This window comes from Pongo pygmaeus, chromosome 5 (genome assembly GCF_028885625.2).
Source record: "Pongo pygmaeus isolate AG05252 chromosome 5, NHGRI_mPonPyg2-v2.0_pri, whole genome shotgun sequence".
Taxonomy (NCBI): domain Eukaryota; kingdom Metazoa; phylum Chordata; class Mammalia; order Primates; family Hominidae; genus Pongo; species Pongo pygmaeus.
Genome location: NC_072378.2, coordinates 511,322 through 528,517, shown reverse-complemented (window position 1 = coordinate 528,517; position 17,196 = coordinate 511,322). Strand labels below are relative to the sequence as shown.

Here is a 17,196-nt window from a genome sequence, read left to right as displayed (position 1 = left end):
GGAAAATGGGACTTTTAAGGCAGTGAAAGTATTCAGTATGATACTGTAATGTTGGATACATGTAATGATAAGTTATACGTTTGTCAAAACTCATAGAATGTAGAACACAAAGAGCCCCAATGTAAACTATGGAACTTAGTTAATAGTGTATCAGTATTGGCTCCTCAGTTGTAACGGCTGTGCCACACTAATGCAAGATGTTAATAACAGAGGAAACAGGAGGGAGTGGTAGCGAAGGGGTATATGGAAACTCTAATTTTGATTTAATTTTTCTGTAAACTTATTAAAGCTGCTCAGAAAAAAAAAGTTGTAAAGTGCCAAAACAAAACAGTAAAGCACCAAGTTTCCCAATTCTAAATAATAATATTAATTTAATAGACCTAAATTTTCTGGAAATTTTCTGGAAGGGATGCTGAACAGTTTTTGAAATTCCTGTTGTAAACATAAGTAACATTTGAATCATTTGCTCAATTTTGCATCAGTATGACTGCCATGGTGAAGATGCCTTTACATATTTTCCGATGGTTTTGACTTTTCCTCCTAGTTTCTGATATATTCCGGTCAATATGAGGAAAATACCAATGCTGGAAACAAGAGAAGTGTCTTCTACATCTGAAAATTAAGGAGTTACAGCTGAAAATGTTTCATGTGAGAATGTTATTGGGAGAAAGGATGCTGACTTGCTATCACCTAACGGATTGGCACACTCTTTTTGTGAAGGGCAATGTAGTAGTTTTTGGCCATGAGGTCTCAGTTGCTATTACTCAGCTCTACTCTTTTAGTGAGAAAGCAGCCTTAGATGACATGGAATCAAATGAATGTGGCTGTGTTCTGATAAAACTTTATTGGCAAGAATAAGTAGCAGACCAGATTTCTCTTGATTACTATAATTTCTTGACTCTTATTTTTATTTTTATTTTCTGTAAGTTATTGGGGTACAGGTGATATTTGGTTACATGAGTAAGTTCTTAGTGGCGATTTGTGAGATTTTGGTGCACCTGTCACCCAAGCAGTGTACACTGCACCATATCCTGTAGTCTTTTATCCCTCAACCCTCTCCCCGTCTTCCCCCCAAGTACCCAAAGTTCATTGTATCATTCTCATGCCTTTGCATCCTTGTAGCTTAGATCCCACATATCAGTGAGAACATACGATGTTTGGTTTTCCATTCCTGATTTACTTCTCTTAGAATAATTGTCTCCAATCTCATCCACGTCACTGCAAATGCTATAAATTCATTCCTTTTTATGGCTGCATAGTATTCCATTGTATATATATACCACAGTTTCTTTATCAGCTCATTGATTGATGGGCATTTGGGTTTTCCACGATTTTGCAATTGTGAATTGTGCTGCTATAAACGTGTGTGCAAGAATCTTTTTTGAATATTGAGTTATTTTCCTCTGGGTAGATACCCAGTAGTGGGATTGCTCGATCAAATGGTAGTTCTACTTTTAGTTGTTTAAGGAATCTCCACACTGTTTTCCATAGCAGCTGTACTAGTTTGCATTCCCACCAGCAGTGTAGAAGTGTTCCCTGTTCACTGCATCTACACCAACATGTACTGGTTTTTGATTTTTCGATTGTGGCCATTCTTGTAGGAGTAAGATGGTATCTCATTGTGGTTTTGATTTGCATTTCCCTGATCATTAGTGATGTTGAGCATTTTTTTCATATGTTTGTTGGCCATTTGTATATCTTCTTTTGAGAGTTGTCTATTCATGTCCTTAGCCCATTTTTTGATGTGATTGTTTGTTTGTTTTTTTTCTTACTGATTTGTTTGAGTTCGTTGTAGATTCTGGATATTAGTCCTTTGTCAGATGTATAGATTGTGAAGATTTTCTCCCCCTCTGTGTGTTGTCTGTTTACTCTGCTGTTTCTTTTGCCATGCAAAAGCTCTTTAGTTTAGTTAGGTCCCAGCTATTTATCTTTGTTTTTACTGTCTTTGCTTTCGGGTTCTTGGCATGAAATCCTTGCCTAAGCCAATGTCTAGAAGAGGTTTTCCAACATTATCTTCTAGAATTTTTATAGTTTCAGGTCTTAGGTTTAAGTCCTTAATCCACCTTGAGTTGATTTTTGTATAAGGTGAGAGATGAGGATCCAGTTTTATTCTCCTACATGTGGCTAGCCAGTTATCCTAGCACCATTTGTTGAAATGGGTGTCCTTTCCCCACTTTGTTTTTGTTTGCCTTGTCAAGGATCAGTTGGCTGTAAGTATTTGGCTTTATTTCTGGGTTCTCTATTCTGTTCCACTGGTCTGGGTGTCTGTTTTTATACCAGTACCACACTGTTTTGGTGACTATGGCCTTATAGTATAGTTTGAAATCAGGTAGTGTGATGCCTCCAGATTTGTTGGTTTTGCTTAGTCTTGCTTTGGCTATGCGGGCTCTTTTTTGGTCTCATATGAATTTTAGAATTGCTTTTTCTAATTTTACGTAGAATGATGGTGGTAGGATTGCATGGAATTTGTAGATTGCTTTTGACAGTATGGTCATTTTCACAATATGGATTCTACTCATCCATGAGCATGGGATGTGTTTTCATTTTTTTGTGTCACCTACAATTTCTTTCAGCAGGGTTTTGTAGTTTTCTCTGTAGAGGTCTTCCGAAAGACATAAGTTTTTGGTTAGGTGTATTCCTAAGTATTTTATTATTTTATTTTTCAGCTATTGTAAAAGGGGTTGAGTTCTTGATTTGATTCTCCATTTGGTCGCTTTTGGTATATAGAAGAGCTACTGATTTGTGTACATTAAACTTGTATCCGGAAACTTTGCTGAATTCTTTTATCAGTTCTAGGAGCTTTCTGGTGGAGTCCTTAGAGTTTTCAAGGTAAACGATAATATCTTCAGCAGTGACAGATAGACTTCCTCTTTACCGATTTGGATGCCTTTATTTCTTTCTCTTGTCTGATTGCTCTGGCTAGGACTTGCAGTACTATGTTGGAGAGGACTGGTGAGAGTGGGCATCCTTGTCTTGTTCCCGTTCTCAGAGGGAATGCTTTCAACTTTTCCTCATTCAGTATTATGTTGGCTGTGGGTTTGTCATACATGGCTTTTATTACATTAAGGTATGTCCCTTGTATGCCAATTTTGCTGAGAGTTTTAATTATAAAGGGAAGTTGGATTTTGTCAAATGCTTTTTCTGTGTCTTAATTGAGATGATCATGTGATTTTTGTTTTTAATTCTGTTTATGTGGTGTATCATATTTATTGACTTGTGTATGTTAAACTACCCCTGCATCCCTGGTATGAAACTCCCTTGATCATGGTAGATTATCTTTTTGATATGTCGCTGGATTCAGTTAGCTAGTATTTTGTTAAGGATTTTAGCATCTATCAAGGATATCGGTCTGTAGTTTTCTTTTTTGTTATGTCCTTTCCTGGTTTTGATATTAGGGTGATGCTGGTTTCATAGAATGAATTAGGGAGGGTTCCTTCTTTCTCTATCTTGTGGAATAATGTCAAAGGGATTGGTACCAGTTCTTTCAGTGTTTGGTAGAATTCTGCTGTGAATCCCTCTGGTCCTGAACTTTTCTTTGGTGGTAATTTCTTAATTACCATTTCAATCTTGCTGCTTGTTATTGGTCTGTTCAGGGTGTCTATTTCTTCCTGATTTAAGCTAGGATGGTTGTATTTATCCAGGAATTTATCCATCTCTTCTAGGTTTCTAGTTTATGTGTGTAAAGGTGTTCATAGTAGCCTTGAGGGATCTTTTGTATTTCAGTGGTGTCCGTTGTAATATCTCCTGTTGCATTTCTTAGTGAGATCATTTGGCTTTTCTCTCTTCTTTTGTTGGTTAATCGTGCTCATGGTCTGTCAATTTTATTTATCTTTTCGAAGAACCAGGATTTGTTTTTTTTGAGACAAAGTCTTGCTCTGTCACCCAGGCTGGAGTGCAGTGGCATGATCTCAGCTCACTGCAGCCTCCACCTCCCAGGTTCAAGCAGTTCTCCTGCCTCAGCCTCTTAGAACCAGCTTTTTGTTTCATTTATCTTTTGTATTTTGTTGGTGTTTTTTCAATTTCATTTAATTCTGCTCTGATCATGGTTATTTCCTTTTTTCCGCTGGGTTTGGGTTTGGTTTGTTCTTGTTTCTCTAGTTCCTTGAGGTGTGACCTTAGAGCATCTGTTTGTGCTCTTTCAGACTTTTTGATACAGGTACTTGGGGCTATGAACATTCCTCATGGCACCACCTTTGCTGTATGCCAGAGGTTTTGATAGGTTATGTCATTATTGTCATTCAGTTCGAAGAATTTTTTAATTCCCATCTTGATTTTGTTTTTGACCCAATGCTCATTCAGGAGCAGGTTATTTAATTTCCGTGTATTTGCATGGTTTTGAAGGTTCTGTTTGGAGTTGATTTCCAGTTTTATTTTACTGTGGTCTGAGAGAGTGCTTCATATAATTTCAATTTTCTTAAATTTATTGAGGCTCATTTTATGGCCTATCATATAGTCTATCTTGGAGAAAGTTCCATGCACTGTTGAATAGAATGTATATTCTGCAGTTGTTGGATGAAATGTTTTGTATATATCTGTTAAGTCCATTTGTTCCAAGGTATCATTTAAATCCATTGTTTCTTTGTGGACTTTCTGTCTTGATGACCAGTCTAGTGCTGTCAGTGGAGTATTGAAGTCCCCCACTATTATTGTGTTTCTGTTCGTCTCATTGCTTAGGTCTGTTAGTAATTGTTTTATAAATTTGGGAGCTCCAGTTTTAGGTGCATATATGTTTAGGATTGTGATATTTTCCTGTTGAATAAGGCCTTTTACCATTATGTAATGTCCCTCTTTGTCTCTTTTAACTGCTGTTGCTTTAAAGTTTGTTTTGTAGCTATAAGAATAGCTACCCCTGCTCGCTTTTGGTGTCCATTTGCATGAAATGCCTTTTTCCACCCCTTTACTTTAACTTTATGTGAGTCCTTATGTGTGAGCTGAGTCTCCTGAAGGCAGCAGATCGTTGGTTGGTGAGTTCTGATCCATTCTGTGGTTGTGTATCTTTTAAGTGGAGCATTTAGGCCATTTACATTCAATGTTAGTATTGAAATGTGAGGTGCTGTTGCTTTCATCATGCTCTTTGTTGCCTGTGTACTTCTTTTTTTGTTGTTTTGTTTTTGCTTTGTAACGTGTATTTTTGTTATAGGTCCTGTGTGATTTATGCTTTAAAGAGGTTCTGTTTTGTTGTGTTTCCGGATTTGTTTCAAGAGTTAGAGCTCCTTTTAGCAGTTCTTGTAGTGGTGGCTTGGTAATGGTGAATTCTCTCAGCATTTGTCTGAAAACAACTGTATCTTTGCTTCATATATGATGCATAGGTTCAATGGATACAAAATTCTTTGTTGATAATTGGTTTGAGGAGGCTGAAGATAGAGCCTCAATCCCTTCTAGCCTGTAGGGTTTCTGCTGAGAAATCTGCTGTTAATCTGATAGGTTTTCCTTTATAGACTACCTGGTGCTTCTGTCTCACAGCTCTTAGTCTTAGCTCTTTCCTTAGTCTGAACTGTGTATAACCTGATGACAGTGTGCCTAGGTGATGATCTTTTTGCAATGAATTTCCCAGGTGTTCTTTGTGCTTCTTGTATTTGGAGTCTGGGTCTCTATCAGGGCTGGGGAAGTTTTCCATGATTATTCCCCATGTTTTCCAAGCTTTTAGAATTCTCTTCTTCCTCAGGAACACTGATTATTAGGTTTGGTCATTTAACATAACCCCAGACTCCTTGGAGGCTTTGTTCATATTTTCTTATTCTTTTTTCTTTGTCATTGTTGGACTGGTTAATTTGTAGACCTTCGAGCTCTGAATTTCTTCCTTCTACTTGTTCAATTCCATTGCTGAGACTTTCCAGAGTATTTTGCATTTCTAAAAGTGTGTCCAAAGTTTCCTGAATTTTTGATTGTTTTTTCTTTAAGCTATCTATTTCCTTGAATATTTCTCCCTTTACTTTTTGTATTGTTTATTTGATTTCCTTGCATTGGGCTCTGCCTTTCCCTGATCCCTCCTTGATTAGCTTAATAACTAACCTCCTGAATTTTTTTTTCAGGTAAATCAGGGATTTCTTCATGGTTTAGATCCACTGCTGGTGAACTAGTGTGATTTTTTCGGGGGTGTTGAAGAGCCTTGTTTTGTCATATTACCAGGGTTGGTTTTCTGGTTCCTTCTCATTTGGGTAGCCTTTGTCAGAGGGAAGATCTAGGGCTGAAAGCTGTTGTTCAGATTCTTTTGTCTCACAAAGTGTTCCCCTGATGTAGTGCTCTCCCCGTCTTCCTGTGGATGTGGCTTCCTGTGAGCCAAACTGCATGATTGTTGTCTCTCTTCTGGGTCTAGCACCCAGCGAGTCTACCCAGCTCTGTGCTGGTACTGGGGGTTGCCTGCACAGAGAGTCCTGTGATGTGAACCATCTGTGGTCTCCCAGCCTGTTTCAGTGGAGGTGGCAGAGGGTGCAGTGGACTCCGTGAGGGAGGGTCCTTAGCTTTGGTGGTTTAATGCTCTATTTTGGTGCTAGTTGGCCTTTTGCCAGGAGGGGGTGCTTTCCAGAAAGCATCAGCTGTAGTAGTGTGGAGAGGGACTGGCAGTGGGCGGGGCCCTAGAACTCCCAAGATTATATGTCCTTTGTCTTCCGCTACCAGGTTGGATAGGGAAGGATCATCAGGTTGGGGGGGATGGGTGGGTCTTGGGGGATGGGGGTGGAGTTCTGTACCTAGGGGGATTATGGCTGTCTCTGCTGAGTCATGCAGGTTGTCAGGGAAGTGGGGGAAAGCCTGCAGTCACAGGCCTCACCCAGCTCCCACGCAAGACTGAAGGGCCGGTCTCACAACCACCGTGCCCCCCCCGACAACTTGCCCCGAGTGGCAAGACGGCTTGAAAATCTGCCCCAGGCTACCTGCCTCCCAGCTGCGAACTAAAAAGGCTGGGTTCTATCCCCGCCGGTGGAGTCTGCACACCGGATTTGTGTCCTCTCCCAAGTTCTGGCCAGGAGGCTTCTCACTCCCTTGAAATTGTTACAAAGTTCAGTTAGAGATTTCCTTCTCCCTGTGGAGTTGTACCCCCTGCTCCTCAGGCCACCTTCCGGATGGATCCCTGTGGTGCCAGGCAGGAATGGCCTGCAAGGGGACACGGTGAGCTCCCAGGGCTTTTCTGCTGCTTCCTCTACCCCTGTGTTTTGCTCACCTCTCCAAACTGACTCAGCTCCAGGTAAAGTCGGAAACTTCTCCCGCATACAGACCTTCAGCTTCTCCAGTGGGAGTGTGTGTTCGGGAGAGGAAGGGCTCTTTTTCCCACTTCCACAGCTGGGGCACTCACAGTATTTGGAGTGTCTCCCAGGTCCTGCAAGAGCAGTTTACTTCCTTCAGAGGGTCTGAGATTGCTGGTTTGTTCTTGCAGTCTATCTGGGGCTAAAATTCACAATGCGAGCCTTCGCATGCTGCTGTGTCTGGACCTGTGATCTAAAATTCCATGGAGGGCAGTTAGGGAAAACACCTAAAAAGACTCTTGGGGGCGCTAATGACAGTTTGGGAAACACTGCTCTAGAGGATTCCTCATTAGTTACAAATAAGACAAAGATGCTTGCTGGCACCACTGTTATTCAGCAGTGTTTTGAAAATTACAGCAAACGCAATGTCAGTTAAATAAATGACATAAACCTTGAAGAGTAAAAGCCATAATTACAGTACATGAAGATAGTAAGATTTTCTACATTAGAGACATAAAAGGTCAATTGAAAAACGATTTCAGGAGAGCTCAGTGACTTGACTGACTTCAAGATACTGTATATTATGTGAACTCCCTAAGAACAGAACTGAATAATTCATTGACAGTCATAAAAAATGGTTTGAATAAGTGGAAGGATTTAATGTAAATATTTTAAATATCTTGGCTGGGCGTGGTGGCTCACGCCTATAATCCCAGCACTTTGGGAGGCCAAGGTGGGCAGATTACCTGAGATCAGGAGTTCAAGACCAGCCTGGCCAACATGGTGAAACCTCGTCTTTACTAAAAATACAAAAATTAGCTGGGCGTGGTAGCAGGCGCCTGTAATCCCAGCTACTCGGGAGGCTGAGGCAAGAGAATCGCTTGAACCCGAGAGGTGGAGGTTGCAGTGAGCCGAGATCACGCCATTGCACTCTAGCCTGGGTGACAAAAGTAAGACTTCGTCTCAAAAATAAATAAATAAATATATATATATATATAAAAAATATATATATATAAAATATCCTGAAATTATCTTGAAATTTATACATTTCATACATTCATTTAAAAATTTGTGTTGAACACCAGTTGCATGGCAAATACTGTTCTAAATGCTGGGTGTACAGCAGTATATGGAACAGATAAGAACTCCTCTAATTTACATCATTGTGGTTAGAGCTAGACGGCAAACAAAGAAGTGTAAGTATGTACTATGTCAGGCTGGTGATAATTCCCATCAAAATTACAGGAAGATTATTTTTAGACTCTGACAAAATACTTCAGAATTCATCTGGAGCAGTATCTGTGAGAGAATGAGAGAAGTTCTGAAAGATTGTCCTACTCGATATTGAAATATAATACAGAAATTAAATCACTGGTACAGGTTCAAGATAGGGCAGTGGGAGAAAATATAGAGAGGGTCAGGAAACATTTAGGCAAAAATGAGAATTTTTGTCTAAAATAAAATTTGACATTTCAGGTTAGTGGAGAAGTGGATTGTTTAGTGAATTATGTGTATCAGCTAGGTATTCGGTACTTCAAAAAAGATTTCAGCTGAGTCAAACAACTAAGTCATAAAAACAGATAATATTAAAGTACCAGAAACAGGACTTTGAAAGCATGACCCTAGAAGTAGTAGAGAAAAGGTCAATAGATTTGACATGAAAAGATTCAATATTTCCCAAGGGCAAAGAGTACCAAAAACAGTGTGAAAAGTCACATGATAAACTGGGGAGAATATTTACAGTACATATAATGGACAGAGGGTTAATGTTCTTGCTAGATAACTTAAAATCAAGAAAAATAAACTCAGTACAAAAAGATGCAAAGGGCATAAGATGGAATTCACACAGTGCAAGTTGAATTTTTTTTTTTTTTTTTTGCCTGCCAGAGTGCTACAGATAAAACAGATTGCTAATACCCAGTGTTGCTGGTGGGCTAGAGTGTTCATGTAGCTTTCTGCAGGCCAGTTTGAGAATATTAGGATTTTAAAAGTGCATTCATTGACTAGCACTTCACTTCTGAATTTAACGCAAGGAAATAGTTGGGTAAATGGGCAAAACTATTTTATACAAAAATATTCATTGTGTTCATAATAGCAAAAAGTTGGAAATCATCCAAACGTCACTTGTGTTATAACTCCATACACTGGAAAAGTGAGCAGCCATGAAGATGATGTAGATTTGTTTCACCAGCATGGAAAGGTGCCTGTTACATATTTAAGTGTGAAGATGAGGTTGTAAAATGTATGCCTAGTATGCTATGATTTCATAAGACACGTGGAACCATATCTTCTTATATGCCGATTGATGAAGATGGTATCAGTGTATATACCAAAGAGATTAAAAGTGGTTATTTATCTGAGTGATGATTTTGTCTTCATAGTGTTTAGAATACTAAGAAGTTTCAGCAGTGGAATGCCTACTCTTCTTCTAACCAGAGTGGAAACGGAAGCATTTTGTGAGAGGGCTGGAGGGAAGGTGAGAACGGGCGTTGGGAGGCCCTTCCGTGGCTCCAGGCCTAGGGCTGCGGAACCCAGAACAGAACCCGCAACCCGGAACCCGAGTGCCTGCCCAGCTGGGGGCCGGAGGGAGGGCGGGGAGGGCAGCGCCGCGGACCCCAGCGGACCGGAAGGGCTTGTGGCACGCGGAATCCCCGTCAGAGGGCCCAGAGCTGCCTTCCGCGTGGCATCATGAAGTTTCGCGCCAAGATCACCGGCCAAGGCTGTCTAGAGCTGTTCATCCACGTCAGCGGCACCGTCGCGAGGCTGGCGAAGGTGTGCGTGCTCCGCGTGTGCCCTGACAGCCTGTGCTTCGGCCCCGCGGGCTCCGGCGGCCTCCGCGAGGCCAGGCTGTGGTGCGAGGTGCGGCAGGGGGCCTTCCAGCAGTTTCGCATGGAAGGTGTCTCGGAAGACCTCAATGAGATCCACCTGGAGCTGACGGCGGAGCACCTGTCCCGGGCGGCGAGAAGCGCAGCGGGCGCGTCCTCCCTGAAGCTGCAGCTGACCCACAAGCGGCGCCCCTGCCTCACGGTGGCGGTGGAGCTGGTCTCGTCCCTGGGCCGCTCTCGCAGCGTGTTGCACGATCTGCCCGTGCGGGTGCTTCCCAGAAGAGTGTGGCGGGACTGCCTGCCGCCCAGCCTGCGCGCCTCCGACGCGAGCATCTACCTGCCGCGCTGGAGGACGCTGAGGAGCATCGTGGAGAGGATGGCGAACGTGGGCGATCACGTGCTGGTGGAAGCAAACCTCAGTGGCAGGATGACCCTGAGTATAGAGACGGAGGTGGTGTCCATTCAAAGTTATTTTAAAAATCTTGGAAACCCTCCCAAGTCGGCTGTGGGTGTGCCTCAAAACAGAGACCTGGAGAGCATGGTGCAAGTGCGGGTAGATAATCGGAAGCTTCTGCAGTGTTTGGAGGGACAGCAAATACATCCTACGACGGCCCTGTGCAATATTTGGGACAATACTCTTCTTCAGCTTGTTTTGGTTCAAGAAGATGTCTCTCTTCAGTATTTCATTCCTGCCTTGTAAAAATTCAGCCAGCTTAGATTTTTTTTTTTTTTTAAAGCTTATGATCTTTTCAAAACTAAAACAGACCCTGAGTTAATTGGGTTGAAAGTTTGCACCTTCATTGACTTATGCAGGGCGTATATTTTGTTGAGCCCTTCCTCCTTTGCAAAATTTATATTAAAGCATTGGTAAAACAGTTGGGTAGTTCATGTTTTGTTTATTAGGTTTGTGAGGTTTTTTTCCTGCTTAAGATTCTATCAAGAAAGGTATTCTTCAACTCTTTTTTTCTGGGGGGGGTAAAACAGCGTTGTAATGAAATAAGTATTTTTGAATCCTGAAACAATTGCATCAGTATTTTATTATAAAATGCTGCTGTGTAAAGCGGGAAAGTTCTTCTTTTAAAATATGTATAAATGTTTTCCGAGGGCATTTCTTATGTAGAGAGCTAAATATATCTGTAAGATAAAAGATATTTAGCATGTGTGTGCATTACATATTCTTTGTTAAGCCGTGTTTTGTCATAGGATATATCAAAGAATATATCAGTGTACATGGTTTTTAGATTTATTATCTACATAGTTTGTATTGCTTATTTATTAGGTTCATTTTTCACATGTATCATATTCACATTAGGAATCAAGGAAATAAAGGCATATCTCAGAGATACTCCAAGTTTGGTTCCAGACCACTGCAAAAAGCAAATATTGCAATAAAGACAGATGAGTTTTTTGGATTTTCAGTACATATAAAAGTTATGTTTGCATTATACTGTAGTCTGTTGAGAGTACAATAGTACTATGTCTAAAAAATGTACACATCTTAATTTTAAAATACGTCATTGGTAAAAAATGCTGCGCATCATCTGAGCCCTCAGCAAGTCATAATCTTTTTGCTGGTGGGAGGTCTTTACCTCCCTCTTGATAGCTGCTGACCGATTCCAGTGGTGGTTGTTGAAGGCTCAGGTAGCTGTGGCAATTTCTTAAAGTAGTTAACTTGCTGGATCGATTGACTTCCATGAAAGAATTTTCTTTAGCATGGGATGCTTTGGGTATTTTATCCACAGTAGAATTTCTTTCAAAACAGTCAGTCCTCTCAAACCCTGCCGCTGGTTTATCAACCAAGTTTATACACTGTACTAAATCTTTTGTTGTTATTTCAACGGTATTCACAGCATCTTCACCAGGAGTAGATTCCATCTCAAAAAAGTCACTTTCTTTGCTTATCTATAAGAAGCAACTCTTCATCTGTTTGTTTTATCTTAAGAGTGTAGCAATTCCTTAAGGCTCTACTTTTTTTTTTTTTTTTTTTTTGAGACAGGGTCTTACTCTGTCACCCAGACTGGAATGCAGTGGTACAATCATGGCTCACTGCAGCTTCAAACTTCTGAGCTTAAATGATCCTCCTGCCACAGCCTCCCCCGTAGCTGGGACTACAGGCGCATGCCACCATGCCCAGCTAACTTTTTAATTTTTCTTTTGTAGAGAGGGAGTCTCACTATGTTGACCAGGCTGGTTTTGAACTTCTGTCCTCAAGCAATCCTCCCGCCTTGGCCTTCCATAGTGCTGAGATTACAGGCATGAGCCACCCTGCCTAGCTTCCACTTCTAATTCTAGTTCTCCTGCTACTTCCACCACACTTGCGGTGACATCCTCCACCAAAGTCTTGAACTCCTTAAAGTCATCCGTGCTGGTTGGAATCAACTTCTTTTTTATTCCTGTTAATGTTGATATTTTGACCTCTTCCCATGAATCATCAGTGTTCTTAATGCCATCTAGAATGATGAATCCTTTCCAGAAAGTTTTCCATTCACTTTGCCAAGATCCATTAGAGAATCAGTATCCATGGCAGCTATAAATGTACAAAATTTATTTCTGAAATAATAAGACTTGCAAGATGAAATAACTCCTTGATCCATGAACTGCGGAATGGATATTGTGTTAGCAGTCATGAAAACATTCATCTCCTTTTGTATCTCCACCAGAACTCTTGAGTGACCAGGTGCATTGTCAATGAACAGTGATATTCTGAAAGAAATCTTTTTTTCTGAGGATTAGGTTTCAACAGTGGGCTTAAAGTATTCACTAAACCAGATGCTGTAAACAGATGTGCTGTCATCTAGGCTCTGTTGTTCTATTGATAGGACACAGGCAGAGTAGATTTATCATAATTCTTAAGGGCCCTAGGATTTTCAGAATGGTAAGTGAGCGTTGGCTTCAACTGAAAATCACCAAGCTACATTAGCCCCTAACAACAGAGTCAGCCTGTCCTTGAAGCTTTGAAGCCAGGTATTGACTTCTCCTCTCTAGCTATGAAAGTCCTAGATGGCATCTTCTTCCAATTGAAGGCTGTTTGTCTTCAGTGAAAATGTGTCGTTGAGTGTAGCCACCTTCATCAGTGATCTTATAATAGCTAGATCTTCTGGATAACTTGCTGCAGCTTCTGCATAAGTACTCGCTGCTTCACCTTGCATTTTTATGTTCTGGAAATAGCTTCTTTCCGTAATCCTTATGAACCATCCTCTAACTACAGCCTTTTCTTCTGCGGCTTCCTCATTTCTCTAAGCCTTCATAGCATTGAAGAGAGTTAGGGCTTTACACTGTGTTAGGTTTTGGCTTAACGGAATGTTGTGGCTGGTTTATCTTCAATCTAGATCACTCATACTTTCTCTATATCAGCAATAAGGCTGTTTTAGTTTGTTATCATTCATGTGTTCACTGGAGTAGCACTTTTAATTTCCATCAATAATTTTTCCTTTGCATTCACAGCTTGGCCAATTGTTTGCCACAAGAAGGCCTGGCTTTAGGATGTCAGGTCATTAGACATGGCTTCCTTACTAAGCTTAATTATTTCTAGCTTTTGATTTAAAGTGAGAGACTTGAAACTCTTGCTTTCACTTGAGCACTTAGAGGCCATTGTAGGATTATGAATTAGCCTACTTTCAATATTGTCATATCTCAGGGAATAGGGAGGCTTGAGGAGAGGGAGAGAGAATGCTGGTTGGTGGAGCAGTCACACATACATTTATCAATTAAGTTCCCTGTCTCATATGAGCATGGTTTGTGGTGTCCTGGAACAGTTACAATAGTAACATCAAAGAACACTCATCACAGATCACTATGACAGATATAATGATAATGAATAAGTTTGAGATAATGCAAGAATTACCAAAATGTGACACAGAGACATGGAGTGAGCACATGCTTTTAGAAGAATGGCACTGATAGGCTTGCTTGATGCAGGGTTGCCACAAACCTTCAATTTGTAAAAAGTGCAGTATCTGAGTAGTACAGTAAAGTGAAGCACAATAAAAGGAGGTAAACTGTAGTCAAGTTCATGTTAACCAAAATGTTGCTTTAAGGGTAATTTTTGGATAAATCAGGTTTCCATTCATCCTCTTCCCTTCCCCACCCCCAGCCCCACCAGTATTCCAGTACTTTACTTAGAAAATAATTCTTAATGTTTCATTGTTTTGAGAAAAAAGGAAGAGAGGTTATAAAAGGATGGTATAGTGATGAACAGTCTCAGGGAGAGGAGTAGCTTATATTCTTTTATATTAAATTTTAGTTTAGTTTTTTTGGTGGCCTATGCAGTAAGATAAGCCATTAACTTGGCAACCTTTATATTTGCATAGTTAGTAAATTCCCATGACTACATTTTTATCAGTAATGAAGTTTCCTACTAGATTTGGTGATAAAACACTTAAACTTGTTAATTTATTTTGTTTTGATGATTTCTAAATTCCACCTGTGGTCGTGTGGAAAGAACACACAAACATTGGACCCAGGCAAGTCACTTGAACCCTCTGGCTTATTAAGATCTGTTTCCGTTGGGCTAGATTCCGATTTAATGCTATTAAAGTTATAACATGGGAAGTTTAAACAGTTGTTTTCAAAAGTATTTCTGAAGTAGTCTTTAAAAATTATTAATAACTACTTTGGAGGTATAGTGTACGCTCTTTGAAACTATATCTTCTGAGTTACATACAAAAATATGTAAATATTTTGTTTGGTGAGTATTTTCAGAGCTGTTTGTGAAGTTTTTTTTTTTTTTGAAGTGGAATCTCACTCTGTTGCCCAGGCTGGAGTACAGTGGTGTAATCTTGACTCACTGCAACCTCCGCCTCCCGGATTCAAGCAATTCTCCTGCCTCAGCCTCCTGAGTAGCTGGGATTACAGGCGCGCACCACCACGCCTGGCTAATTTTTGTATTTTTGGTAGACTTGGGGTTTCACCATGTTCATCAGACTGGTCTCGAACTCCTGACCTTGTGATCTGCCCGCCTTGGCCTCCCAAAGTGCTGGGGTTACAGGCGTGAGCCACTGTGCCCAGCCTGTGAAGATTTTTAATCAAGCCATTTTTTGGTTCATTTAAAAAATCTGCCTTCATGAGCACTTTGGTAGACTTTATTTTTTTATTATTTATTTATTTTTCTGAGACAGAGTCTTGCTCTGTTGCCCAGGTTGGAGTGCAGTGGCTTACCCTAACCTCGGCCTCCTGGGTTCAAGTGATTCTCATGCCTCAGCTTCCCGAGTAGCTGGGATTACAGGCGCCCACCATCACACCCAGATAATTTTTGTATTTTTATTAGAGATGGGGTTTCACCATGTTGGCCAGGCTGGTCTCAAACTCCTGACCTCAAGTTATCTGCCCGCCTCAGCCTCCCAAAGTGTTGGGATTACAGGCATCAGCCACCATGCCTGGCCTTTTGTTGACTTTAAATGCAAGATAAAAATGGAGAACATGGCTGGGCGTGGTGGCTCACGCCTGTAATCCCAGCACTTTGGGAGGCCAAGGCAGGAGGATCACGAGGTCAGGAGATCGAGGTCATCCTGGCTAACATAGTGAAACCCCGTCTCTACTAAAAATACAAAAAAAATTAGCCGGGCATGGTGGCGGGCGCCCGTAGTCCCAGCTATTTAGGAGGCTGAGGCAGGAGAATGGCGTGAACCTGCGAGGCAGAGCTTGCAGTGAGCTGAAATCGCACGCCACTGCACTCCAGCCTGGGCAACAGAGCAAGACTCTGCCTGGAAAAAAAAAAAAAAAAAAAAAAAAGGGAGAACACATGCCTTACTACAGTGAGGAAGTTGTAAGATCTGCAGGTTTTGATTTTGATATAACAAATTCCTTATCATGTTTGTTTCAGGCATCTCTTCCAAATTTTTTCCCTTTTTAGAAAAATTAAATGAAAATTTTCAAGCTATAATAAAAGATATTTTTTACTAGTTTCATACCCTCCTCTTCTTTCCTCCAGTTGTCTGTCTCTAGTTCTGTTGCTTTGTCTTTATATACTTAATAAAACCAACAGAAATGAAAAATCTAATGGTTTGTTTTAGAACATAAATAATTTTACAGTTTAGTCTTTCATGAATTATTATGGTTTACTTTTAGTAATTCATTAACAAGGAGTACCTGTCAAAAGTTTTATAGCCTAGTTTTGTAGTGTAGCTTTTGAAAATGGAAAAGATAATTTATTCTTCTACTTAGGTTATTCCCTAATCTGCAGAGATACGTTGCCTGTAATATTAAACATCAATAGACCATCTAAATATAATGTTTTAACTAATATTGTATAATTATACAGTAAAAACATTTTACAATACAGAAATTTTAAAATGAATAGCAAGCTATTATTAAAGTTTTTAGTTTAATTGTGAAAAACTAGAGAGTGCCTGTTTCTATAGTCATGCATTAGTTGCTGAATTTAAAAGCTTTGTAAAGGACTCTCATAGGAACAAGAGCTCAGAGATGCCTTAGAGCTGATCTCATCCAATCATCTTGTTTATAGATAAGAAAAGTTTCACAGTGCGTAAAAGTCAACAAGCGTTTTTATTTCCTAATGCCAGAACTCAGTTTAGAACCCAGTCTCCAGACTGTTCATAAATGTTTCAATAGACTGACAGCTTGGATATACTTTTGTTCATTACAATAAATCTAGAGTACCATATGAATGTTTTAATCTATAAAGATAAAATTTAAATTTAAAAAATCTCAAACCTTTTGGAAGGGCATTGTCATTTTGTCCTTGTTTGAAGATGTCCTTTGCTCTTGCAGGCAGGAAGGAATTTATTTGCCACACAAGATGATAATCAATGAAAATAAAGTCTTAACATTAAAAAAAGTCAAAGTCTCAAGTTTACAAATTATTTAAGCATCTTCCATTGTTCCTCATAGGGAGACTACTGAGAAGCAAGAAAACACTATGCCTTTTATGTTTCACTGTATCTGTAGAAAATAAATCATTGGAAAATGTATTAAAGTGCTTTCTTATATCCAGAATTTATTGTCCCACTAGATACCATTTGCTGAAAGCTAAACTGGCTTATTCATATGACAGAGTTGTACTTTTTAAACATTTTACTGCTAAAAAGAAATTACTCGAGTGTATATTTATTCAGTGAATAGGTTGCCATTATCAAAAGAAATCAGACAAGTGTCTCTTTCCCTGGTTAATTTCCATAAGGACCCTCCTAGTTCTGGTTGTCCCCATTCGGGTCCAGGCATTTGAGAAATAC

At 40.1% G+C, this 17,196-nt stretch overlaps 2 protein-coding genes across 4 annotated transcripts in view; both read left to right on the top strand.

Moving 5' to 3' along the window:
• Window positions 1-17,196, top strand: part of EXOC2 (exocyst complex component 2) — a 210,691-nt gene that overhangs the window by 25,771 nt on the left and 167,724 nt on the right. The gene's annotated exons all lie outside the window — the stretch shown is intronic.
• HUS1B (HUS1 checkpoint clamp component B) lies at window positions 9,628-10,879 on the top strand. Its single transcript, XM_054490870.2, has one exon. It carries the CDS (start codon window positions 9,870-9,872, stop codon window positions 10,704-10,706), a length of 837 nt encoding a protein of 278 aa, XP_054346845.1. The 5' UTR covers window positions 9,628-9,869; the 3' UTR covers window positions 10,707-10,879.